At 39.7% G+C, this 27,991-nt stretch overlaps 2 protein-coding genes across 4 annotated transcripts in view; one reads left to right on the plus strand and one right to left on the minus strand.

The window, feature by feature from the left end:
* The window catches only part of INTS14 (integrator complex subunit 14), a 34,095-nt gene extending 14,632 nt beyond the window's left edge, over positions 1–19,463 (plus strand). For all 3 annotated transcript variants that reach the window (XM_045449401.1, XM_045449399.1, XM_045449400.1), the window contains exons 8-12: positions 1,709–1,853; positions 3,096–3,229; positions 12,380–12,498; positions 14,688–14,753; positions 16,443–19,463. In XM_045449401.1, coding sequence (XP_045305357.1) covers positions 1,709–1,853; positions 3,096–3,229; positions 12,380–12,498; positions 14,688–14,753; positions 16,443–16,694 — 716 coding nt within the window. In that variant the 3' untranslated portion in view covers positions 16,695–19,463. The remainder of the gene's footprint in view (positions 1–1,708; positions 1,854–3,095; positions 3,230–12,379; positions 12,499–14,687; positions 14,754–16,442) is intronic.
* HACD3 (3-hydroxyacyl-CoA dehydratase 3) overlaps positions 17,774–27,991 on the minus strand; it is a 38,884-nt gene continuing 28,666 nt past the window's right edge. Inside the window, exons 7-11 of the mRNA XM_045449402.1 lie at positions 26,274–26,401; positions 24,231–24,343; positions 22,737–22,843; positions 22,081–22,212; positions 17,774–19,461 (exon numbers count right to left, since the gene is read on the minus strand). Coding sequence (XP_045305358.1) covers positions 19,385–19,461; positions 22,081–22,212; positions 22,737–22,843; positions 24,231–24,343; positions 26,274–26,401 — 557 coding nt within the window. The 3' untranslated portion in view covers positions 17,774–19,384. The remainder of the gene's footprint in view (positions 19,462–22,080; positions 22,213–22,736; positions 22,844–24,230; positions 24,344–26,273; positions 26,402–27,991) is intronic.

Consider the following 27,991-nt stretch of genomic DNA (forward strand, 5'->3'; position numbering starts at 1 on the left):
ATCTTTGACAAAGCAGGAAAGAACATCCAATGGAAAAAAGACAGTCTCTTTAACAAATGGTGCTGGGAGAACTGGACAGCAACATGCAGAAGGTTGAAACTAGACCACTTTCTCACACCATTCACAAAAATAAACTCAAAATGGATAAAGGACCTGAATGTGAGACAGGAAACCATAAAAACCTTAGAGGAGAAAGCAGGAAAAGACCTCTCTGACCTCAGCCATAGCAATCTCTTACTCGACCCATCCCCAAAGGCAAGGGAATTAAAAGCAAAAGTGAATTACTGGGACCTTATGAAGATAAAAAGCTTCTGCACAGCAAAGGAAACAACCAGCAAAACTAAAAGGCAACCAACGGAATGGGAAAAGATATTTGCAAATGACATATCGGACAAAGGGCTAGTATCCAAAATCTATAAAGAGCTCACCAAACTCCACACCCGAAAAACAAATAACCCAGTGAAGAAATGGGCAGAAAACATGAATAGACACTTCTCTAAAGAAGACATCCGGATGGCCAACAGGCACATGAAAAGATGTTCAGTGTCGCTCCTTATCAGGGAAATACAAATCAAAACCACACTCAGGTATCACCTCACGCCAGTCAGAGTGGCCAAAATGAACAAATCAGGAGACTATAGATGCTGGAGAGGATGTGGAGAAACGGGAACCCTCTTGCACTGTTGGTGGGAATGCAAATTGGTGCAGCCGCTCTGGAAAGCAGTGTGGAGGTTCCTCAGAAAATTAAAAATAGACCTACCCTATGACCCAGCAATAGCACTGCTAGGAATTTATCCAAGGGATACAGGAGTACTGATGCATAGGGCCACTTGTACCCCAATGTTTATAGCAGCACTCTCAACAATAGCCAAATTATGGAAAGAGCCTAAATGTCCATCAACTGATGAATGGATAAAGAAATTGTGGTTTATATACACAATGGAATACTACGTGGCAATGAGAAAAAATGAAATATGGCCTTTTGTAGCAACGTGGATGGAACTGGAGAGTGTGATGCCAAGTGAAATAAGCCATACAGAGAAAGACAGATACCATATGGTTTCACTCTTATGTGGATCCTGAGAAACTTAACAGAAACCCATGGGGGAGGGGAAGGAAAAAAAAATAATAAAGAGGTTAGAGTGGGAGAGAGCCAAAGCATAAGAGACTGTTAAAAACTGAGAACAAACTGAGGGTTGATGGGGGGTGGGAGGGAGGGGAGGGTGGGTGATGGGTATTGAGGAGGGCACCTTTTGGGATGAGCACTGGGTGTTGTATGGAAACCAATTTGACAATAAATTTCATATATTAAAAAAAAAAAAAATTGAATGTTGCCTAACATAGTAAGAAACTGGTTCTGCTGTTTTAATTTCACGACCATAAAAGGAACCCTTTAAGCTGTCAACCCCTAGCTTCCCATATCCCTCAAGCCCAGGTAACCAGTAAATGTCCTTTTTGTTTCAATAGATTCACCTTTTCTGGATGTTCCATATAAATGGAATTCATATAATATGGGAAAATGGGTTTTTATATGGATATAAGAAAACCAGAATAAGAATTTTTCTTATTTATTCCCATGTAAGCAATTTATAAGTAATATCCTTTATAAGCAAATACTCTCCTTCCAAGGCTAGAAACAGCCTAGGAGTATAATTGGGGTCTGGGAGTTTTGTAGCTAATCTCAGTCTGACCTGTTTTCTCTTCACAGAAGGTGATGAGGTGGGTACTGGAATAACTGATGACAATGAAGATGAAAACTCAGCCAATCAGATTGCAGGCAAAATACCCAACTTTTGTGTCCTGCTCCATGGCAGCCTAAAAGTGGAAGGAATGGTGGCAATAGTTCAATTAGGGTAAGAAACTTTGTTTACCTTTGGTTGAATGAAAGGGAGAATCAATTTACAAAGCGAAGGATTTCCTAGACTCTTCTGAAGGAAATAGAAATATTCTTGTCATCTTTTTCCTCTCCCTGCCATACCCTTCCCACTTACCATCACCTTCTAAACTGCTCTTTAAATCATCCCCTAAAGTCAGTATAGAGTGAGCCTTTTTTTATTTATATTGCTTTTATATCCTTTCTCTATTTTCCTCTTTTCTATTTTTATCTAGGAAATCTGGACTTAGTTATAACAGTGCTACTGCTTGCTGTGAGATCTTATGCAATATTCACAGCCTCCTTAGCTATAAAATGAGGAGGTAGAACTAAATGAAAAAAGATGCCAAGAACATTGGTTGAACATTGTATTATGTGCCAGGCACTGCTGTAGTCACTTTACATGTATTAATTCATTAAATCCCTCACAACAACAGTTGTATATAGTGTTATCCCTGTTGTATAGATGAGGAAACTGAGGCTTAGGGAGGTCAGGGAACTTGCTCAGGGTCACACAGCTTGTAAACCAAAGAGCCAGGGTTCTTAACTCATGCATTCTGACTCCAGAGCCCATGCTCATAACCACTGTGCTATAACCCTTCCCTATGAGGAAAACCTTTCTAGCTTTCACATGTGCTGCAGTCTTGAAATTTGCAAAGCCATCTGCTTCCCTCTCTATAATACTTATTGTTAGGAAAGAAGAGGTGACTGATCATCTTCTGGCCATCACCTGGGGTTGACTGGTATAGAAGATGAAGAGATTAGGAGTACTCAAATGAAGCTCCATTTCTACTTGAGTTAAAATTACGTGGTCCAAAAAGAAGAATACAATTCTTATTAGGTATTAGTTTGCTGAGTTACTTGTACTGGCTCTGAATATGAGAATCCCTTGGGGCCCCTTGAGAGGCGGGAACGGAGTTGGGTGATGGCTTTGTGCCCTTTGTTAGAAGTACTCCCTGTGTTGGTGTTGCTGTGAATGACTCAAGGAGGCAGCTGAAACATAGGTTGCAGCCCTTACTCCTTCCGACCTCTGTGGCTATTTGCTGCCCTTGTGATTTTTTTTTTTTAATGTTTATTTTTAAGAAAAAGAGACAGAGTGCTAGAGGGGGAGGGCAGGGAGAGAAGGAGACAAAGAATCTGAAGCAGACTCCAGGCTCCAAGCTGTTAACTTTACAGTCCCAGGCTTGACATTCTTCTGGTCTTCCATCTTCTCTCCATCTAGTCCTGAATGGCATGGAATGCTCTACTCCCAAGCTGACAGCAAGAAGAAATCAAACCTCATGATGTCTCTCTTTGAGCCTGGCCCAGAACCTCTCCCATGGCTAGGGAAAATGGCACAGTTGGGTCCTATTTCAGGTATAACCCAGATCAGATTTTACTTACCTTGACTTTGTTTTCTGTCTACTATTCTGAATGGCTCTGACTGTGTAGTCAGAGAGCTGTGTGATCTCCCTTAGGGGTGTGCTGTGGTCTCTGATGCTGGATATGTGCATGGAGAACCCCAACAGAATTTGATGTTTGAACTTTTAACTTTATGTCAAGGAAAACCAACATTTAGGTTGCTTTAAGTAAATGTAAATACTTTCGCTGCTTAGGGTGAAAAGATACTGTCTATAAACTTTTTTTTCTCCAGTGCACTATTTTCAAACCAGGTAACCTCAGTCATTCCTAGAGAATTTAATTCCCTTCCTTCTGGAAAGTGTTTTCCCTCATCTTTCCTAACATTACATTCTCCTGGTATTTTCTTGTCCTTTTGTCTTTTTCTCTTGCCTCATGATTTTCAGAATGCTGTTTGCCTTCTTCTCTTAGCTTATTATTCTCTCTTGGTTATCTCGTCAACCATTACAGCTTCAGCTTCCCCTAGATCCATCACTCTGGTCCTACTCGATCTCTCCCTGGAACTTGCATATTGTATTTCCAGTTCCTAGTTGGACCTGTCCACCTAGATATTCTGCCTTAGTACTAAGCTCAGCATGTTTGTTACAGAAACCAGTGTCTCTCACCCTTTCCCTCACTAAACGGTTACTTCTTCTGATTTCCTTGCCCCTACCGATGGAAGCCTAAGTACTTCTAGGTACCCAGGCTCCAACCGTAGAGTCATCCTTGACTAATTTGGGCCCATTTCAATTTCAGGTACATCTACCAAGCAACCTTTCAGGGGATAAAGAGTTAGCAGGAGTTAGTTGCTTAAAGTCTAGTGGAAAGTGGAATAATAAACATAGACTGGTACAGATCAGAGTTGGCTTTAACGATCATCTCTGCCAGAGAACTCAGGAGAATCTTCACAGAAGAGGGACACCTTAGCTGGAGTTTGAAGAAAAAGATGTACTGAACTGATGAAGGCAAAGGGGGCATCCTGGACAAATGGAACACCTATAGAAAAACAAATCTGGAACACAAAGGATGAGGGTAGCGGCGGGAGGGCCAGATGTTAGGTTAGAGCTTGGCAATGGCTGGAATAGGGCAGGCTTCATTTGAAGTGTGAAGAGCTAAAACTATTCTGCAGGTACTGGGAAGCCACTGAAGGAGGTGCATGTGAGAACAGTGGAGATACCAGTTGGGAGACTTTGTGTTCTGGGCAGTGGAGCCTCTGGAGTTGTGCAGTTTGGGTGAAATTAAGTGAGAGCTAATGAATTTACGTTTAGAAAGATAATACTGTGGAGTGTGGATTTGGAAAGGTAAGGGCATCCTGCAGTTCGAAGTCTACTGTGACATTCCTGGAGATGTAAAGATGAGAGCCCAGAACAGGGCAGTGGCTGGGAATAGATAGGGTGGGGATCCATGCAAAAGATATTCAGGAGGTAGAATCAACAGTCTTTAGATATGGGAATAAAGGAAATGGAAGTGTCAAGAATGATCCCAGGTTTCTGAACTAGACTGCAGGGTGAAAGGTGATACTGTTAATTGAAAGAGAGAAAAGGATGCCTGGGTGGCTCAGTTGGTTGAATATACGACTCTTAATTTCAGCTCAGGTCATAGTCTCATGGTTTGTGGACTCAAGCCTCGTGTTGGACTCTGTGTTGACAGCACAGAGCCTGCTTGGGATCCTCTCTCTCCCTCCCTGCCACCTCAAAATAAATAAAACTTTAAAAAAAAATGAACAGAACAGAGGAGGAAGAGTAGGTTTGGGAAGACATCTTTTGTGCATTTCGAGTTTATGCCTATGAGATTTAAGTGGAAGTGCCTAGAGACAACTCCTGGAAGAGTTCTAGAGAGGGGGCAGAGTTGGATGTATAATTTTTAGTTATAAGCAAATCACTGATAGTTAAAATGGTGAAAATGAGCATAAGCTTAGGTAGTGGTTTCACACATTTGATTTTTCGTATGCATTAAAAAAAAAACAAAACTTGTTTAAAAATTGTTTCCTGGGCCCCACTTAAAGATGGGGTAGGACTGATTCAGTAGGTTTGAATTCTGGCCTAAGAACTTACAATTTTAATATAACCCAAGTGGTAACAGTCCAGGTGATCCATAACCACACTTTAAGAAGCCCTACCCTCAGGAAGGTGTGTAGTTAAGGCAAAAAAGGAGCCAAGGACCAAACCCCTAGGAAGGACTAACTGGTGGGGACAGTGGAAAGGGCGCTGGCTAGTAAAGGAAAATGAGAAGGAATAGGCAGAAGGAAAAGTAGAAAACAGTGATATCACAGAAACCAAAACAATAGAGAGTCAAGAATAAAGTACATTGTCTCATACACATGTAAGATACATGACCTACATACTCTGTTTTATACATATGTGCATGCATATATGCACATATATGCCTAGAAAAGAGTTTGACTAAATATACACCCTAGATGCTAGACCAAGAGTCAGCAAGCTTTTTCAGTGAAGGGCAAGATAATAAATATTTTAGACTTTGCAGGTCATGTGCTCTCTGTTATAACTCCTATTAACTCTGCCATTATAGCACAGTACATAACTGAATGGGAATGACATATTCCAATAAAATTTTCTTCATGGACACCAAAATTTAAACTTCATACAATTTTTGTGTGTCATGAAATATTATTTTGATTTCCCCCAACTATTTAAAAATATAAAAACCATTTGTAACTCAAAAAGAAGGCCATAGTTGGCCAGCTCTTGATCTAGGATGCAGGGGCTGGTGTTTTAAAGCTTACACAGGGACAGAGAATATGACTTTGCTTCCAAATAAGATAAAACTGAAAACTCTGAGTAAAGCTAGGAATGTGGAATGTCTACTCCCTTAGTGAGAGGATGACAAGAAAAATTTTACCCATTGTTTCTACCTGCTTTTCCAGATATTATAAAAATTAAAGTCTCCTGGGGTGCCTGGATGGCTCAGTCAAGTAGCTGACTCTTGGTTTTGGCTCAGGTTCATGGGTTTGAGCCCTGCATTGGGCTCTGCACTGGGCTCTGTGCTGACAGCGCAGAGCCTGCTTGGGATTTTCTCTCTCTCTCTCTCTCTCTCTCTCTCTCTGCTCTTCCTCCTCCAAATAAATAAATAAATAAACAAATAAACTTAAAAAATTAAAAGTCTCACGAGTCCTGCACCATGCAGATTGACACTCCCAATTCTGAAGTGGGGATCCCCAAAACCAAGCAATGCACTAACCCGTTTCTGAAGCAATGAAACCTATGGTGCAACCTACGGAGTTAATATAATGGCAACACAGGGCATAAAGACTTGTGCAGAAAAACCATCCTCGCTGAAGATGAGTTCCTGATTTGAAGAAAAGCCTTTAAATTATATGAGCATTATATCTCCTTTGAATGGAGGCCAACAGGAAGATTAGGATTGCCACCTTGAGAACTTAATGTGAAAGAGGCCACAGAATGTTGTAAATGACTAAAGAGTTTTAGGAAGGAATGGAAATGAAGAGGAAAGAATCATTTGACGTCGACAGGACATTTTTTGTGGCTTTGTAAGAGTAGCTTCAGTCGTGGTTAGACAGGAGGCAAGTTGAGGAATGAGTGAGAGATGAGGAAACGAAGATGACAAGTTTGCCACAAGAGGAGAGAAGTAAGGCAGTAATTGGAGAGCACTGGGCGCAAGAAACCATGTGTATGCGTTAGGGTGAAGAGATTGCTCACCTCCTGGTCTCTGTAGCATTCCTGAATTTATTCTACCTTTTTGTTTGCACTGCTCTTGCCTTGTTCTGGTTTTCTTTTACCTTTCATTTAGATCAAAGGTCGGCTAACCAATGCCTGCTGGCCACACTAGCCCACTGCTTGTTTTGTAAATAAAGTTCTACTCTAAAGGTTTATTACATGGTCACATGCATTAATTGATGTGTTATCGAGGACTGCTTTCCTGCTTCAGTGGCAGAGTTGAGTAGTTACAACAGAGACCATATAACCCACAGACTCTAAAATATTTACTGCCTGCCTTTTTGCAGAAAAAGTTTGTCAACCCCTGACCTAGACTTGTGACATTCTCATGCAGATACTTGTCAATGATCTAAGATGTAGCATTTAAGTTCCCTTCTAATCTAGTTTCCAATCTAGTAGTGCTTGGTTTGTTACACATGTTCTTTATTCAAATTGAACTGCTTTTTACTTTGCCCTATATTCATTTTTTTCTCCCTCAGGGTCTGTTCTCTTCAAATGAAGATAATAAGAGCTAACATTTTGTTGAATTTAACTTTGTACCAGGCACTCTGCTAGACAATGAAGTGTGTAATCTCCTTTAATTCTCGTGACAGTCTTATGAGGTTAGAATTGCCATTATGACAGCAAGTAATAATTGATAATAAAATTTACCTTAGTGGGTTGTTGAGAGAATTTATTGAGAGAATGTGCATAAAGTGACTGACACACAATAGATGTATAAATGGTAGATCCTGCTGTTTTTATTGTTTTCCTTTTTTTTAAAGTATAATGTACACTTTTAGTTTCAGGTGTACAATATAATGATTCAACAATTACATTACTCAGTGCTCATCATGATAAGTGTACTCTTAGTTCCCTTTATCTATTTCACCCATCCTCCCACCCATCTCCTATCTGGCAACCGCCAGTTCTCCGTATTTAAGAATCTGGGCTTTTTTGTTTTGCCTTTTTCTTTGTTCATTTGTTTCTGAAATTCCACACATGAGTGAAATCATATGGTGTTTGTCTTTCTCTGACTTATTTCACTTAGCATTATACCCTCTAGGTTCATCCATGTTGTTGCAGATGGCAAGATCTTTCTTTTTTATGGGTGAATAATAGTCCCTTGTGTGTGTGTATATATATCACATCTTCTTTATCCATTCATCTATCAAAGGACGTGAGTTGCTTCCATATCTTGGCTATTGTAAATAATGCTGCAAAAAACACAGGGGTACATATATCTTTTCAAATTAGTGTTTTCATTCTCTTTGGGTGAATACCGTAGTGGAATTGATGGATCATATGATAGTTCTGTTTTTAGTTTTTTGAGGAACCTGCATACTGTTTTCCACAGTGGCTGCACTAATTTGTATTCCCACTAGCATTGCCCAAGGGTTTCTTTTTCTCCACATCCTAGCCAGCACTTGTTATTTTGTGTGTGTGTGTTAATTTTTTTTTTTTTTTTATTGTAGACATTCTGACAGGTACAAGATGGTATAGCATTGTGGTTTTTATTTGCGTTTCCCTGATGATTAGTCATATTGAGCATCTTTTCATGTGCCTGTTGGGCAGTTGTATGTCTTTTTGGAAAATTGTCTGTTCAAGTCCTCTGCCCATTTTTTAATTGGATTATTTGTTTTTCTGGTAATGCATTGTGTAAGTTTTTTATATATTTTTAATATTAACCCCTTATCAGATATATCATTTGCAAATACCTTCTCTCATTCAGTAGGTTGCCTTTTTGTTTTGTTGATGGTTTCCTTTTCCATGCAAAAAGCTTTTTATTTTGGTATACTCCCAATAGCTTAGTTTTGTTTTTGTTTACCTTGCCTGAGGAGACTTACCTAGAAAAATATTTCTATGGCCTATGTCAAAGAAGTTGTTTGTATTTATTTATTTATTTATTTATTTATTTAATTTATTTATTTATTTATAGTCACAGCAAGGCATGCAGAACAATACCATTGTTTATACCTTTCCCTCCTACTTCTCATTCTGTTCCTAGAAACAACCACTAACAACTTATAATTTTGGGATGGGTTTTTTTTTTTTTTTGATATTTACATTTCTAATTAATATACATATATAATTATTTCTTAACTTTTTTTTTTCATTTTAAATGTCATATTTTTGACTTTTTAAGGTTCACTACTTAGCTCTCTTATCAACACCATCCCAACCCACCCCTCCAAGAAGCACATTTTCCCTTTCTGTATCCTTCCAGTGCGGTTATAGTGTTCTTGGTTGTTCCAGTGTGGTTATAGTGTTCTTGATTGTCCTTGTTAGACAATGTGTTAATTACACCTAAGCCATGTGGTGTATACCAAGTTACATTTTGTTTTGCAATTCCTTGTTCTCTGCCCCACTTTTTTTTTTTTTTTTGCAGGCAAAATAAATGTGCAGGTGACCCTTGAATAATATGAGGGTTATAACTTTTAACTCCTCCAAAACTTAACTATTAAGAGCCTACTAATGACTAGAAGCATTACCGATAATAAACAGTTAATACATATTTTGTATGTGTACTATATAATGTATTCTAGAGAAAAGAAAATGTTATTAAGAAAACCCTCAGGAAGAGAAAATACACTTACAGTACTTGTATTTATGGAAGAAATTCTGTGTGTAAGTGGACCTGTGCATTTCAAACCCATGTTGTTCAGAGGTCAGCTGTATCCTAACATGAAAAGGAAGGCAATAATCAGAGAGACACTCCTATCTCTGAGGTTGCTCAGAGACTTCAAGAAATAACTGGGCAAGCAGGCTCTGGGGGCAGCCAGTGGCAGATGAGGGCAGTCCTCCCTCAGGGCTCTCGTGGCCTTCCTCTCTACTTAGTTTTTCTTTGCTCCTTTTTTTGTGTACTTACTGCTAATTCCTACTTTCCTACCTTCCAGGTACATTCTTCCAGTATGTATTTTTGTCAGTTTTCTTTCTTCTTCCCCTTAGTATCATTTCCCTTCCTCTTGTTTCATAAAGTGAATTGGTTGTTCTCGAGGCCTGTTGGAGAGCTGTCAGCCTTCCCATCTCTCCTCTGGCTCTCCTGTTTCATAACTCCTCCTGAGAAAAGGATACATGGGAAGTAGATGTTTGAAACCTTGCCTATTTGGCAATGTTCGTATTTCATCCCTTACACTCAGTTGATGGTTTTGTTGGAGTTATGGGTTTGGAATCACTTTCCCTTAGAGTTTTGAAGCATAGCTCTATTTTTCCTTTCTGGCTTCCAGTGTTGCTGTCAAGAGTCTAGTGCCATGCTGTCAGGGCTTTGATGCTCTGTTTTCTCTGCACTCCTGGAGGTGCTTCTTTGTGTCCCTTGTGTTCTGGATTTTCAGAATGATGTCCTTAGTTGTTGGTCTCCTCATTCATAGTGCTGGGCATTCAGTGGGCCCTTCCATCTAGCAATTCATGTTCTTCAGTTCTGGAAACATGAATTATGTCTTTGATTTTCCCCCCTCCGTATTCTCTCTTCTCCCTTTCTAGAACATCTGTTTATGATTTTTGTGTATAATTTTCTTCCACCCATTTTTCCATTTTTTTCTAATTCCTGTAAGTTATCTTCAGTTTTACCTTGCAACTGTCTTTTTTTTTTTTTTTTGGTTAATTCTGCTATCATATTTCTTATTTCTAAGAGTCTCCTGTCCTTTATTCATAAATGCAGTATTTTCTGTCTGCCAAGCCAGTTATCACATAAAGTCCCCAAACAATTAGAGGCAGTACAAGATAGACTTTGATCAGGTGTTGAAATGTTTGGTACTGATACTGGGTGCTATAGTAGAAAAGGGTCTAGAGAAAGTACCGTGTGCCAGGAAAACTTGGGACAGATCATGGAGAAGGTGGGATAGGATCAGGACCTAGAGTGTAAGTTTATGCGAGGAACAGTGGCGTTCAGTGGTAGAAAACCTGTTGCTTTTGCAGCCAGGCCCAGCTGGGTCACTGTGAAACCCGTGAAGGTCCAACCTGTCTAACCCTCAGTTTCCTCATCTTTAATGGGACTGATAATATCTACCCTGTAGGGTTGCTCTAAGGAGAGAAGGTCTATATGTAAAATGTTTGACACATAGTTGGAATTTAATAAATATTCTTTATTCTGTAAGTTCCTTGAATCCAGAAAAATATCTTCTTCAGTCACACTAGCAGGTGCTTGCTACATGGTGGGTCGACCATATAGCTCATGAGTGAATAAGTGAGTAAGGGAATAAATGAATGAGGAAAGGGGAGCACCCCAGGCAGAGGAAATAACAGAAATAGTGGCAGAGAAGTTGGAAATAAACATGTTACATGGAAAAAGACTGCTGGGACCTTGGCCTGGCTAAAAAAGTGTGTGTGTGTGTGTGTGTGTGTGTGTGTGTGTGTGTGTGTGTACACACACACACACACATACATACATACATACAAGTATTTATGGAAATAGGTCTGGAAAGCTGGACCAGTACTTCTGGAGGGGCTGGGAGGAGAGGGGACTGACAGGAGTTGTGGGGCCAGTATAAAACATTAAATTAATGACCAGATTGGGGTTAGAGAGCTTCTCACTCAGAGAAACTAGGCTAATTCCAGTTTCCAACATGAACATTTGAGCAAGGGAGTTAAACTCCCTGAACTTGGAGAAATGATCCCTGCTCTGTCTACCCCAGAAAGTGGTAATAATCAGGATAAAATGAGCCAGTAGATGTAAGTATACTTTGTAAGTTTGTGGCAAAGTTTCATTGGCTCAGGAAGCAAATAGAAAAACAGAAATCCTTGTTTATTCACATGACTGAAAAACAACCTGGCTTTTAATCTTTGGAAACAAGAACTAATAAACTATGATGACCTGGGGTATGTTTCACCAAAAAATATTTTTTATGCTCTTTCTTTAATTTGGCTATATGTAATTTTCCTTTGGAATTTTCTCAGTGCCTAGACTGATGTCCAACCCACGAGCCATTAGATACTTGAGGATACTTAAATTTAATGAAGATAGTAAAATTTAAAATTCAGTTCCTCACTCTAGCCACGAGTCAAGTGTCCAATGGCCGTGTGGTCTAGTGACTGCCATTTGATCATTGTAGTAAATTCTGTTGGAGAGTGCTGGGCTTGACTATATAGAATTGTATTATGTATTTTTATATATTTTTTAAATACGTACTTCAGTATTGTTGCAAGTATTTGTATTATTCTCTCTGAACTCAATTTATAAAGCAGATAAGTGAAGCTTGTCTCTTTGAAAACATTAAGCTGTTTTGTTTTGTTTTTTTACCTACATGGGCTTCAGTTGATTGTTTATAGACTTCTACATCAGTGGCTTTCTATTGCAAACAGATTCCCTAACCTGAGGGAAGTTAATAGATTTTCTTAATTAGGGAAGTAACAGGATGTAGAAGATTGAATGATTCAAAGAGCTTTTAGCCTAATTGGAAATGTAATTGATTATGTTTTGCCAGATATCATTTTAACAATGTCTTTTTCTTTTAAGATGCTAAAGAAAACCCTTATGGTGAAGATGACAATAAGAGCCCATTCCCCCTGCAGCCCAAAAACAAACGCAGTTATGCCCAGAATGTGACTGTCTGGATCAAACCCAGTGGCCTACAGGTAATACTACCATTCAAGTTGCTTCCCACTGGGGACAGGAGGAGGGATTCTGGCAAGCAGGCAGACCTTTGATTTGATTTTCCTTTCCTTTGATACTTAGTAATTCATTTACTTCTAATGTTTGTCATTATTTCCAAAAAAGAATTGAAGTGGCCTACAGTAAAACACGTATGCAGCAAAATCACTTCTTAGAAAATTTAGAGCAGTAAAAAACCTAGAGGAAGAGGAGAGACAATTGTGCCAGGAACCCAAGGCAAATGATAATTATATTTGAGCAATTTGGCTCTGAGCTTCCTGCTACCAAGGTCAAAAAAGCAACATGTAGGATTATATGGTTTTTCTGGTCAGATAAAAGGAAAAGCATGTCGGTTCGAGAGAGATACATTTTCCTGGCATTGAATTTCAGTGTAAAAGTTTTGACATAGTGAGGCATTGACATAATGGGTTTTTATCTTTAACAACAGTTTTGAGAAAGATATAAAAATCTCTATGGGGTTATTTCTTATGTCCCCACAGTAGAACCCAAGCAATGGCATTACACTTTAATTCTACAAACACTCTTTCATGGGAAGCTAAGATGATACTGTCACAAGGTATGTTGCTTTCAGGCAAGGTACTCAGTGATGCTTCTCCTTCCACTGACATATAGTCCTTTCTGCCTGTTTTTAAAAATAATTTTTGAGCCTTTTTTCTCATTTGAGCACCATCTTCTTTTTCTTTGTTCCTCCAATGAATTCAACCTAAGCCAAATGAGAATAGGTGGTTAGGCCACCTGACAAGGGAAATAGCTTTGGCTGATGGCACAGTTTCTTTTAGTCCCCTCTCCATGGAGACTGGACACATCCTGTCGTGGCTAAGAGGGTAGGGGTTTTGTTGGAAAATCAGGTTCTCTCTTTCCTGCCATCCTTGATCCCAGCACTCCCTTGTCACAAGGATTGCTGATTTTTTTCTTAAATTACTTTTTATATTTTGTTTTGGTCTGGTTGTATATATTTTTTAAGTTTATTTATTTTGAGAGAGAGAGAGAGAGCAGGCAGAGGAGAAGCAGAGAGAAAGTGGGAGAGAGAGAATCCCAAGCAGGCTACACGCTGTCAGTGTAGAGCCCGATGTGGGGCTCAAATTCATGAAACTGTGAGATCATGACCTGAGCCAAAACCACTTAACCTAACTGAGCCACCCAGGCACCCTTGGGTGAATTGTTTAATTGTGAAATACACATAACATAAAAGTTATCATTTAAGCCATTTTAAAGTAAACCATTCAGTGGCATTTAGTACAACCATAATGTTATACAACCATCATCACTGTGCAGCTCTAGAACATTTCATTACCCCAAAAGGAAACCCTGTACCCATTAAGCAAGTCACTCTACATTCCTGACTTCCCCCAGCCCGTGCAACCATTAATCTGCTTTTTGTCTCTATGGATTTGCCTAGTCTAGATATTTCATATAAATAGCCTCATATAATGTGTGGGTTTTTGTGTTTGGCTTCCTTCACTTAGCTTAATGTTTTCAGTGTTCATATATCTTGTAGCGTGTATCAGTACTTCATTTCTTTTGATGATGGCTACATTTATCCATTCATTCAGTTGACAAACATTTGAATTGTTTGTACCTTTTGACTATTGTGAATAATGCTCCTGTGAATATTTGTCAGAATTTTTTTTCTTTTGTTGCTGTGCTGTTGTCATAACTAAGAAATCATTACCAATCTAAGGTCATGAGGGTTTACCCCTGTGTTTTCTTCCAAGAATTTTGTAGTTTTTCCTCTTACATTTAGGTCTCTGAAGCATTTTGAGTTAATTTTTTTGTATATGGTGTGAAGCAAGGGTCCAGCTTCATTCTTTTACATGTGGATATCCAGTTGTCCTGGCACCATTTGTTGAAAAGACTATTATTCTTTTCCCCCAGGTCCTGGTGCCCTGGCCAAAAAGCAGCTGGCCATAGATATATGAGTTTACTGGGTTTGTTTTTGTGAGACAAGTTCATTTCTGTCACCAAGGGGATTTATTATCAAACATTTTGAAGGAGGGAGGTGCTTTACTAATGTTGAACAGAACAGTGACATTAACTCACAAGAGATTCTCTGTTCCCATATTCATTTCTCTAAACATTTAGGGATATCCTTTTGTATTCTTACCCCTGTTACCACAGAATCCTTATGTTGAAATCTTTTTACCCTTGATAGACAGATGTACAGAAGATTTTAAGAAATGCAAGGAAACTACCTGAAAAAACACAGACATTCTATAAGGTAAGACTGTCAGAATTATAGTGGAAAAAGGTGGGCCCTGGGATGTGTGCCAAAAATAAATGGTTCACAGTAGTTACGAATGTGGAGTGGCAGAGTGAACATGGACAGGAATTAGAAATGTTTAGCTTATGCCTCAGTTTTTTCCTTGATAAAGTCAATAGAAATGATAGGTCCACTGCTGACCCAAAATCTAAGAAGTAGATGTGTTTAAATGGCCTGGTTCTGTGCAGAAGGGCTCCTCCGTATTGGTGCTGCTGTGAATGGCTGAGGGAAGGAGTTGAAAGAACCTGTGGGTCAAAGCCCTTAACCCCTGTCACCACTCTCCTGCGAGTATCCAGCCAAACCCCAGGCAGCCAGGATGACTTCCTGGGATGGTGATCTCCCAAAGCATTCTTACTGTACCAGAGAAGCTGCTCTCAGGAATGACTACTAACATTGCACTTTTATGAGTTGCAAAAGGATGGCCCTCTGGAATCCTGTCTAGCTGAATCCAGAACAGTTGGTGGAGGGGATAAAGTTACGAGGAGGGGAGTTGAGGGGGTAATTTAAGTACACTCCTTGTTTCTCCCCTGTCCATCTGGTGTTTGGCCAGAATTAAATTAAGTGGCAGTGTGAGGTATGCCGTGTTGTCACTTGTAACCTAGTTACTAATATATTATGGTGCGCATAACGTACCCCAGGCTAGCATCTCTTCCCGGAGAATATACGTGCTACTCTGTCTGGGTGTTATCTCATTACCTTCATGTCACTGGTGTCTTCAAACCTAATTGTGGCAAAGAAGAGCAACCTTAATCAGAGTTCAAACAGCTGCTCAGTCCACCATGCCCTCCCTCCCCATGAAGCTGAGCTCACACAGGCCCTTGATGACCACTATTTAGCTATAGTCCCTTTCTCCCCTACACACGATCGTCGGCCATCTATCCAGATGGCACGCTTTACTTTCGCCTTCTTCTGAACTTTTCACCCGTTCACAGATGATAGTAGAGAGGTGGTCAGAAAGCCCACTTCTTTTCTGGTTTTATATAATCCCACATACCAGATGTGGAAGGGCCTCTTTTTGTTGGGCAAGAGTCAGCCCCTCCTGTGGGCAAGGACGAGGTCATCCTTCTTGTTTTATAAATGAGACCACTGAGACCTGGAGAGGTTACACAGCTTGCCTAGATTGCACTGCTAAGTGGCTTTAGAGGCACTTTGTATTTCTCTTGCTTCCATCCACTGCCCGGCCCTTCTTTTTATGGCAGTCTCTCAGGTCAGACTTCTTGAATCCTTCAGAGCCTCCTCCAAGCGTGTTGTTGTTTGGCCTGAGGCCCATCCAGAGAGGAGGCACCAGAGGGTTCAGAGCCCTCTGAGGTTTGAGGCATGCCTTTTCCATACCTGAATAACAGGGGAAAGGTAATCCTCCTGAGAGTTACAAGTGCATGGTGTGTGACAAGGGTCTCTTCATGTTTGGTGTAAGCGCTCAGTCTGCCAGCTTTCTGATTGTCTGTAGAGGACCTGGTCGTGTCATCACATTCTCTTGTTATTGGCATCTCTGTATGAGCATTTGTTCTCCTATAAAAATGCTCACTTAAGTTCGGAGATCAAGGAAAACTTATTCTAAGCTGAGCATTTAGAAAGTACGTGATAAGGAAAATGCATTTCAGGAACATTGGCTTTTTTGTTTTTGTTTTCTTTTTGATCTTGTTTCAGGAGCTAAACCGTTTACGAAAGGCCGCCCTGGCATTTGGTTTCCTGGACCTGCTCAAAGGGGTGGCTGACATGCTGGAAAGGGAGTGCACACTGCTGCCCGACACAGCGCACCCAGACGCTGCATTCCAGTTGACCCATGCTGCCCAGCAACTCAAGCTCGCCAGTACCGGCACCTCCGAGTATGCTGGGTATGAGCACAACATCACACCTTTGCACACAGACTTCTCCGGAAGCAGCACCGAAAGAATGTAAAGCCGGCTTTGGGAGCCTTCCTTCTTTTGTCATTCCAGGTGAAAATGATTTAGGGTAAAAACTTTTTAGTTTGTTCACCTCTGCAGGAGCCACCCGAAGAACTCCGAGGCTGTCTCAGAAGCACCACTTGCTGGTTTCCGTGACTCTGCTAGAGTCTGAGGGAGGTTCCGAAGAGTGGTTGCCAGTTTGGGCTTTGACTTTAGCTTTTGCGGGCTGAGTCTTTAAGCCCAAAAAAACACTGTTGCTCCCACAATGGGCACATCTCAGAAACTTAAAGGACTGTTGAGCACAGAGCTCTCTCCCACTTCCTCAGGAAATCTAACCAGCAAGGGCTCTCCAGCTTCCTGAAAGGCACCTTTTTCCTCTCCTCTCTCAACCATAAGGACACTTTCAGGCTCCTGTCCTTAGAATGAGTAGCCCAGACTGTCTGGGGCTTGCTAAATACAAGCCCAACACCTAATTAAGCTTCAGAACTTTCCTTAGAACTTGGGCAAAAACTTGGTGGTAACCCTTTGGTGCTTTTGGTATGTCTTGAGATACAGACTTTTAAACAGCAACCATAAATGTATAAAATGATGTTTCTTCAAGTTGTTTTTTTTTTTAAATGAAAATAAAATACTTGATTTTCTATGAAATGGATTCACTGGGAAGCTAATGGGTCTTTGCCTTTTGGTCTGTCCTATCACCTGTGTATAATTTCGGCTTCCTAAGCGGCACAGGTTCATAAGTCCCCAGAGTTCCTTGGGTTCCATATGGACTTCCTTGTTTCTGACATTGGTTAGGTCTCTGCCTAAGCCAGGTTCCACCCGTGGATTCTGACGGATCACTGTGGTCAGTTACAGTACCTTTTCATTAGCTAGCTTCATGATATTAGGCAAGTCACATAACTTCACTAAGCTTTGTTTATGTCATCGATATTTTTCAAATTGTTCTGTGGACTTCCTAAGGTATTACTCCCTCCCTCGGGCTTTAACCCAAGCAACGATTTTAACATGCTATATAATGTTTTCCCTGAACAAAGGACTTACCATTAACAACTTGAAAACCTATCAGACTAAATGATCTTTAAACACAAGTCATTAGGATTTTGATTGTAAATGTTTAATAGAAATACACAATCTTTTGCTTTCTCAGACAGCAATAAAGGAGTTTTAACAATCACTAAGAATACAGGATTCTGCCACAAAGATGCAGCATATACTGCAAAGCTGATCTGTCCAAATAAACATAGAAAGTCAATTGAAAGAACAACGGAAGTTAACACAAACAAGTGTTGACAGAAGTTACAGACATGCAAAATACCCCTCAGTGCAGTGAACTTATAAAAATAAAAATCAGCCAGCCTATGCTAATCAAATGTTTTCAGGTCAAACCAAGTTTCCATCTTGGACTCAGAGAAACAGCATAACTCACCGAGTCCCCCTTTCCCAAGAACAGTAGGAATGGCAGAACAGAAAGAGCTATCATGCTCTTAAATTCTTTAATACAAGCATTACTTCTAACATATTTTACTTGGTTAACTTGGAATGTATTAGAGGAAACAATGTTTTCGACAATGACCAAACTTTACAACGTCTGGATTTTCCTCAGTTCCTCTGTTGGTGGGTTTCCTGCCAGGAAGCTTTGTTAAGCTTCTCCAGCCAAAGTTCTCACTCTGTTTTTACCGTCTGACGGCAGACAGGTGAAACCAAAGAATAAAGCAGGTGTTTTTGAGGTCAGTTCTACCAGTCACTCTGACAGGTACACGAGTAAATGGACTCAGCCAGTGCAGAGGATGATAGCAAGGTTTTTTATGTATGTGCACAGCCTGAGGCCATTTTGTAGGTCTGTTTTGTCTGCTCCCAGGTTGCCACAGGCTGCACTGCTAGCCGCTGTCTTACTGCCAGTTTCACCCTCTGACACCCTGTAGCCATTTGGGTTTGGAACTCTTATAATCTCATTGTTTTCTAACTAATGTTTCATCTTTCTCTAGTGTTGAAAATAGTTCTGATTTAGCCAGGAATGAAGTAAGTGATCATGGTGTTCCAAGGTTCTGACCGGTTTCTCCCAAATCATTCCATGCCTCTCCCGTGCACACACAGGTAAGCACGTAGCAGGTGGTGTTAGAGGCCAAAAGATTCAGAGGTAATAGGTGTTCTCTAGCTCCACTCAGACTCAGAAATGTTTTATCAATGACTGAGTTGAACTTGATTTTCCAAAAATCAATGCCACCCCACTTAACAAGCAACTCCTTGGATACAGAATGTATCCAAGGTCCTGCCTGAGTCACTTTCACAGCCCCCTGTAGAGGCAACAGTGGTTTTTTTCTTGCAAGCAACAGCTGAAAAGAACAATTCCCAGCTATAAGAATGGCCAGTACCTGGTAGGGTTAGGGCACTGAAGAAATATCTCTGGCCCGTGTGAGACTGACAGGACAAGGAGTGTGTGGGGGTAGGGCTGAGTCTTTTGCGGTCATTAACGGAACACACAAGAACAAACCTGTCCTCAGATACCAGGAACCCATGTCATGCAAGTACTACACTAAGATAGTTCGGTAAATTCAGGAATGTTACGGGGGGAAAGGGAAGATAGCTTCACTGAGAATTTAATCATTTAACTTTAAAAAAACTTTTACATCAGTACAAGAAGGTAAAACTGTAAGAATTATAGATTAGGCTCAAACTGGCAAGGAATCCTCTCAATCTTTGTTTTCAGTGGACCTTTTTCTTTTTTTGTCCATAGCGCCGCCTGCGCTGTTTATAAAGGTGACGAAAATTTATGTACAACCCTGAAAAAGAAAAGAAGCCAATGAGAAAAGGGAATCTTGGTCTGTATTTATAACCAGAAGCTCTTGGGGCAAGGACAGTCTCTAGATGTCTGCCTGTCCTACCCACCAGCACTGTGCTCACTGTAGGTGCTCAGAAATTACAGCTTTGAACCAAGTTATTATCAATGCACTGGAGACCCTTCATTTTTTCCCCAGAGGGTTTATAATTTAACTTCCCTCCCATATTCTAATATGAAAATTTTCAAACATGCTGCAAAATTAAAATACTGTACAGTGAACACCACCTAGATTTAAACTTTAAGTTTTTATTATATTCGTCTGAGCACATGTCCACTCCCACCTCATCTTTGATGTATTTCACTGTAAGTAGCAGACATCAGTATACTTCACCCCGAAACATTCCATTAATTAGAGTTCAGTTTTCTTTTTTTCTTCCTTTTAAGGTAAGATTTTCACAAAATTAAATATACAAACCTTAAGTATAAAAACAACCCTATTTTTAGTTCAATTTTTAATATAATAATGTGTATTAAGCACTAGTCTAAAAGGTATGAAATGCTTTTCTAGGAAGGAAATTCGAAAACGCAGGATTTCAGAGTCAGAAAAAACTTTCCAATCCTACTTGACTACTAACTAGTTCTATGGCTTAGCCTCACCTCAGTTTCCTCATTGTACAAGGTCAAAAACACCTATTTTACAGAATTACTAAGCATGTGTATTTGGAAAAGCACCTTGATCTATATGCAAATGTAACTGTAGTACTGCTTCTAAATTATGCAAATTTGAGATTTCATTCTGACAAATAAGAACCACATTATTCATTGCAAGCAAACTAAATAGGAGTATAAAACCTTGTAAATTAGAGTGTATAACAATATAACCTGAAGAAAAGCCACTAAAGTTAATGCACATTAAAATACTTCTACTCTTCTAACTTTTCTAGTAAAGTATTTTAAGGGTCTTTCCAATACTTCTTCCTCTTTTAACACTTTCAGTATCATGCCTCATGGAGCCTAGTTGCAGTAAACCAGATTTATTTATCCAGTAATAGGGATAAAGAATTTTTTTAATGAGTGCATCTTCCAAATTGAAGCTTACTCCCTTCAAGGGCCAAGCATTTTAACATTTCTGGTTAGAAATCTTTCTAAAATAAATGATACCCTCTCTGAAATAGGAAAGGAGAAATTGCATAAATTTAACCTTTGGCAAATGATCTACACCCATACTGTGCTTCTGCCACGTGCTGATACCTGGAGGCCCTCCTAAAGGGTATGTGATCAGTACTAACTGATCAAGACCACTGAGCTTTTGGGGTTCTCGGGTTTACTTTTTGTGGTCTTCCTCTCACTGGGGTAGCCACCACGATGGTCCCCAGAGATCCTACCTTCTGGGATCTCATACCCTTGTGTATCCCCTCCTGTCCTCTACTAGGTTGGTCTGTGTAGCCAACAGAATATGGCAGAAGTGATGGTATGTCACTTCTGATACAAATGAGTCAAATCAACATGGTGTATACCTTACTTAACTTTACACAATGTTATATGTCAAATATATTTCAATAAAAAATAGATAAAATTTAAAAACAAAAAACAGTGTGGCTTCTGCCTCTCAGACCACTTGTTGTGGGGGAAAGCCATGTCACGAGCAGCCACATGGAGATGTACTGTGGCAAGAAACTGAAGCCTCCTGTCTACAGCTACATGTGTGAGCTTGGAGCAGATCCTCCAGCCCCAGTCAAGTCTGCAGAAACTGCAGTCCCCACTGGGCTGACAGACTGCCTGAACCCTCAGGAGGGACCCTGAGCCACCCAGCTAGACTGCTTTCTGACCCTCAGAAACATTGTGAGATAACAAACGTTTGCTGTCTTAAGCAACTAAGTTTTGGGGTAATTTGTTACACAGCAATAGATAACTAACATAGTATCCGCTTTCATATCCTGTTGCTAGAAGAGCAGACAGCCATACTTATTTAGGGCCACCTTAAGATTTTTGAGAACTAAAACAGAAATATATAGATTAAAATGCATTAGAACTTTATCTAAAGTAAACAGTCCTTACAGTTAGGAAGACTTTTAAATTTCTCCTATTTTCAATAATTAGGTTTGCTTCTTTTAATTCTCAGTTTTTATGAATTAAGGCAAGAATTTATGATTTTATATAAAAGTAAATTAATATGTAAGCAGGTTTTACATAAGGAACAGGGTGGGGGCTAAGGGAGCTTTCCTATTGTTAAGTAGAAGGCTTTATGACATCTCTTGGCTGCTCAGAAGCCTTTACTGCCTTCTTCCTTCCTTGCTGCCAGTGGTATTACCACCTCTGTGAACTCTAGATAAGGAATGTGTCAGTGAAATTATTAAAACGAGCTTCTTAAAAGAGTTTCTTACATTTTTTAAACATGAAATATGGTGAACTCCCAATGACCAAGAAGATAACCACTGGAGATTTGGAAGATACACGTAGCATATCCTTGTGGGTCCGTTTTATCCAAGTAATGTTTTTCTAACTCTACACTACTCTTCTAGAAAGAAAATCCCTAATAAGGACTTGGAAAACTTTGAATCATTTAATTCTACTCTCTAAGAAGTGACTGGAAAAAGTCTATTACAGAGCCAATACTTACCTAAAAATAATATTATGAGATAAATCTGAAGAAAAAAGGAAAATCTAACTTTGATTTTCACTGGATATGGCAATGTGAAACTGAATCTTCCTGTTTCATTGAATACTGGAATGGACTGGATCACTGAGACAGCTGAGAGCAGAAATAACTTGTCAGAAACAAATGAAATACAGTCCCACCTAGCCTCCTTAATACAGAGGGCTCGTGCCTCTTCCATTCCCCACCCCCCTAGTTTTCCTGTGATGACCCTCCACGCTGACAAAAGGAAGATGAATGAAGAACAGTCATTTTGATAGCACTGAGATTCAGTCTTCTCTAAAATGGAGAGAAAAAGCCCTACTTGACCCACCCACTAGGTGTGTGTTGGATAAAATGAAGTTGTCGCTAAGAACCTGCTTTGGAAAATTTTAATACCGTATAAATAGGAAGCACACAATACATGAACACCCAGCTTCCAAACTTTACAAAAACGAGCTACTTCCCTGAAACAGTCTGGGTACCATGAGTACTATGGAAGGAAGCCACGAGAAAGAAATTCTTAAAAAGTCTAACACCCATATATCAGACTAAGGCTGGCACAGGAAGAAAGTTTAGCTATCTTTTAGCTTAGCTATCTTTAGAACTAAGCTTATAAAACCTAGTGTTCTTGAAAGTACCTTCTGCCAAACATCCCAGAGGATACAAGGGTATCCACATAGTGTAACGAAGCCATGTGAGCACCTTCCAATCCATGTCAATGCAGGAAAGCATGTAGAAGGGGTACCTATTGAAAATAAGGAATTCAGATGTGAAAAGCCACTTCAGGTCCTGAATGCAACCCTAGAACATCATTCAAGAAGAATCATTTCACAATTAGCCACACATGGCTTCTTCAGAACAGAATTCTAATCCTGGGCTCTCTACCCACAAACTCCCATCACACCCCTCCTCCAATTTTCAGTGGATGTGAACTCTGATGGCAGACTAAGTTTAGGTCCTAAGACAACCTTCTTTGGAATAGTTCAGTATATGGAGTGAATGCTCAGAAGCTCTTTGGCTTCATTCCTAGTTCTAAGTTCCAAGAGGTAAAGATGACAAACACCGTGACAATTTATCCCTGGATCAACGAATGTCATCAAAATTTCAGTATACAAAAGACCCCTAATCTAGAATCAGACACTCTATTTAAACACAAGGGGCACCTGGGTGGCTCAGCCAGTTAAGCAGCCAACTTCAACTTGGGTCATGATCTCATGGTTCGTGAGTTTGAGCCCCGCATCAGACTCTGTGCTGGCAGCTCAGAGTCTGGAGCCTGCTTCAGGTTCCGTGTCTCCCTCTCTCTCTGCCCCTCCCCAGCTTGCACTCTGTCTCTCTCAAAAAATAAGCATTAAAAAAAATTTTTTTGATAAGAGATAAAAGAATTTTTAACAGTTAATATTAAGTACCTATAATCTCTTTCACGTTTGTATTAGCAGATTTAAGAGGGTATACGGGATACTATGGGACCAGACCACTGTTAAGATAAATCTAGGATTGCTAACTACTTCTCCCTCTCAACTATTAAGTTTGCAAAATACTAGAGCTCAGGAGTCAATGTGCAAAATCCTTTCTCCACCTGACTGAAAAAGAAATGGAATATGTATGGTCTGGTAGATAAGAACACCTCTACTATTAATGGATATATTTTTTAAAGATATTTTTTTCTATGACAATTGAGAATGGAAGAATCATATAAGGCTGATTCAAATTTCAGTAATCTTGTAGTAAAAGATTTCTATCATTCCTTCTAGAAGGCTGGTATTCACTGTTTCCATCCAGCCTGACTACTCCTTCAACCCCGTGTTTCTTCAGCTTTTTCAAAAATATTTCCATGTGGATGAGTCCTCTCTTTCCAACAAGACAGCAAGAAGGGTAACACAGGTCTTTGATTTCTCCAGATCTCTCCTCCCTCTGTTCTCCAGTGCCTACACTGGTATTATGATTGCTTTAAAAAAAAAAAAAAAACTGTGTGTCTCCTTTGCAGAGCTCACAGATTCAGCTAGAACTCTCCACATATGTGGAACCTTAATTTCAAACCAAATGAGACTCGGAATAAAACAACTCCCTCCAGAAGAGAGCTGTTCCAGAGAAAGGAGAAGCATTCAAACAACCATGCTGGCATTTCTACCCACCTGAAGATTTCAACTGCGCTCCATGTATAAAACACAAAGAAAACCACAGCTTTGTTTTGCATTTCTTCCATGGTGCCAAAGATGATAAACAAAATGAAATTTCTTCCAAGAAGCTATTAAAAGAACCCAGAAGAGAGAAAAAAAGTTTAAAAATATATTCTACAAAAACTATGTAAAAGTGTCATCCAAAACCGAGCCCCACTAAATTCAGGGTAAATAGGAAAAGACTGAGCTCAGCTAGTTTAATTCTCTGTTCCAGCTTTGGAACAAGTATCCAAATCAGTCTTTCTGAATAGACTGTGTGCATGTGTGTAAATACATATCATCACGAATAGTTCAAACACGGTTTAAAGACTATTGCCAAATGGACATCCGTGTCTGCGTAACCCAAGAACAAGAACATCACCATTGTGGGGGCGCCTGGGTGGCTCAGTCGGTTAGGCGGCCGACTTCACTTCAGGTCATGATCTTGCCGTCTGTGGGTTCGAGCCCCATGTCGGGCTCTGTGCTGGCAGCTCGGAGCTTGGAGCCTACTTCCGATTCTGTGTCCCCCTCTCTCTCTGCCCCTCCCCTGCTTGCTCTCTGTCTCTTCTCAAATAATAAACATTAAAGAAAAAAAATTTTTTAGAACATCACCAGTGTGGCAGCCCCTCATAAGTAACTACTATCTTGTCTCTCTAGAGGTTTACTAGTTATGTACATATTTCTAAACAGTACACCGTTTCACTTTGCCTGTTTTTAAACTTTAAGAAACAGAATGTATTATTCTGTGACTTCTTACTCCATGTTTTGTTTCCAAGATTCGTCCGTGCTAGTGCGCCTGGCACTGTCCGACTCCAGGAGGTTTTACTCACACTGCATTCTATGTGACTGGCACTCCCTGGGGCCATGCGTTATGACAATAACTCAATCTGTCCCTTCCATCTTGCCCTAGAAATGCTATCCTCATTCTTATCGCAGTAGTCCTTGATGTACAAAAAATATTATTCCATATTAGTGGGTCACTTTGTATCCTCTTTTATTTTTTAGACTGAACAAAACAGCCTCTCTCGGAGAACAGAAAACCTAGAAATAATAAGGCTACTGTATTAACACACTTTACCATGCAATGGATACTATCAGAATGCCGGAGCAGGTGTACCATAAAAGAATAGAACTATAAAAACAGTACTCCAGGGATGCCTGGGTGGCTCTGTTGGTTAAGTGGTCAAGTTTGCTCAGGTCATGATCTCGAGGTTTGTGAGTTCGAGCCCTGTGTTGGGCTCTGTGCTGACAACTCAGAGCCTGGAGGCTGCTTTGGATTCTGTGTCTCCCTCTCTTCCCTGCCTCTCCCTCTCTCTTGCTCTGTCTCTCTCAAAAATGGATAAAAAAAAAAAAGAAAAAAAATTAAAAAAAAAAAAAAACAGAAAAACAAACAACAGTACTCTGGAAGAGACTAACCAACCATCACCTGGTTCCCCCTGACTCCAGGTCAAATACTATATTTGATAGTATACAATCAGGTAGGTAATAGGGCAAGGAAATTAAAAGACCCCTATTCCTGATAGCAATCTTCCAAATGTTAGGAAATAACACAGATGTATGGTGAGGGGGAGAATCCCCACACAAATCAAAAATGTTACCTTCATATATGGAAGAAAGTCCAAAGTGAAAAGATCTCCTAGGATCACACTGCCTTCACCTACCCAAGATGGGAGGAGACTAAGCATGTCTCTACCTGAGAAGACTGGGTGAGGTCTTTCTGCTCCTGCTTGAAAGTCAAGTTTTGCTAGTTTTAAAGCCCTTTTTATCACTTTGTAATTTCATGAAGATATTATAAACAAGCAAAAAAAAAAAAAAAAAAAAAACCACAGATCTGAAATGACAAAAGTCTACTTTGGAAATTATCCCTGTGGCTTACAGTTTTCCTCTTTTTTCAGATAAAAACAATGCTATTCCTGTGTAAAGAGATTTTTACTAACTGAGACTTCTCAGCAAATTGTGGTGTACCTACTAAATTCTGAAATCTTTCATTCCCCACCCTAGAAGTCAATTACTCAATACCTGGATAAGACAAGGTATCACTGGTGACTTAATGACTCCAATTGCTGCATTGATAGTTTCCACAACTGACAGCATCTGGCAGAAATACATCATGTCGGCCAAGGTGTGGAACGTGTCATAGAAGGACTCTGTGGGACAAATATACATTAAGGGTAAATGAAATGGCAAATTCCAACAGAATTATTTCTCAAACTAGATACCTCCTTACAAGAAAGGAATTTAAGGAAAAGTAAAATAAACAGCCCCTCAGATTCGAGCTTAGTATCCAAACAAAGCTGGCGGGGAACAGGCCTGTGGAGTCATAAATAGTAAACTCTACTGGTTAGCAGAGAGTTAAAACACATAAACCCTGTATGTCCTTCTCATTTTAAAAGGCAAGAAAAAAAGTATACCTATACTTCATTCAGTTATTATAAGCTGAAAAGTCTATGTATCAGGAACAGTGGCTAAGTCTTTTCAGATCCATTATCTCATTGAATTTAAAGCTAAAATTATGTCACATATATTGAATGCAATCTAGCCTCTTAAAAACCTCAAAAGTGAACAATCATAAACACAGATGTGTAAAAATACTAAATAAAATTAACTTTCAAAAACCTTATTTATGTCTATTTCGTCCTTATAATTCTTATTCTAAGAATCTATCCTAACTAAAAAATCTAAAATGAAAAAACCAAAAGCTTTTTAGGAATAAGGCTGCTCTCTGAAACATTTCTAAGTGCATTAAAGTGCAAAGAGTCTACATGCCTAAGCGTATAGAAAGTTTGAGTAAACTACAGTTTATCCACTTCATGGAATAGTATGTAATATTTAAAGTGACAGTTATTGCCTATATGACATCAGCCAATGTGGTATCAGTTCTGAGTGGACCATAATATAAAATCCTTTACTTTTCATATTGATCCTCACTTGACCTCCTGCCTCCCCACATTCCTCTTTGCGTGCTACTCAACCAGGGTACTGCTGACAATTTGGGCAGGACAATTCTTTGGCCTTAGGAGTTTATTAGGATTTTTGGCTCCCTGCCTATCTTTTAAAAAACAAATTTTATGTTTGTTTGTTTGTTTGTTTGTTTGTTTGTTTAGAGACAGGGTGCGAGCTGGGGAGGGGCAGAAAGGGAGAAAGACACAGAATCCGAAGCAGGCTCCAGGCTCTGAGCTGTCAGCACAGAGCCCGACGCAAACCCACAAGCTGTGAGATCATGACCTGAGCCGAACTCAGAAGCTAAACTGACCGAGCCCCTCAGGCGCCCCATGGCTTCCTGCCTATTAAATACAAGTAGCGCCTCCAAGGATCTGGCACAGGTAGGCCAGGTGCCAAACAAAGATGACCCTTGTAAGATCCTCAAAAGAATATGGTTTAAATATTAGTTAAATAAAAGAGGCCCTTCCAAAAACGTAAACCATCTATTATTTTTGCAAAAATGATCCACTTTACAATCCTACTACAAAGTCAAATGTGAAATGAAGAATGGTATATACGGTGTTATTATGTAATTTTGCCAGAAAAATTCCACTAGTAATTTAGTTCAAAATTTGACTAATTCTTTTCTTTGAAGAATTAATGCAAAATTACAATGTGAATTTTGCTATATATAAGATAAAAATTTTATTCTAATTTTAAATCTCCCTGTTTCCAAGACAAAATCCCAATCAAATCACAGTGAAATTCGGGTGTCCATTTTAAGGGAATTCCCTTTAAGGTGGCATTTCTCCTGG

Source organism: Leopardus geoffroyi, chromosome B3 (genome assembly GCF_018350155.1).
Source record: "Leopardus geoffroyi isolate Oge1 chromosome B3, O.geoffroyi_Oge1_pat1.0, whole genome shotgun sequence".
Lineage (NCBI taxonomy): Eukaryota > Metazoa > Chordata > Mammalia > Carnivora > Felidae > Leopardus > Leopardus geoffroyi.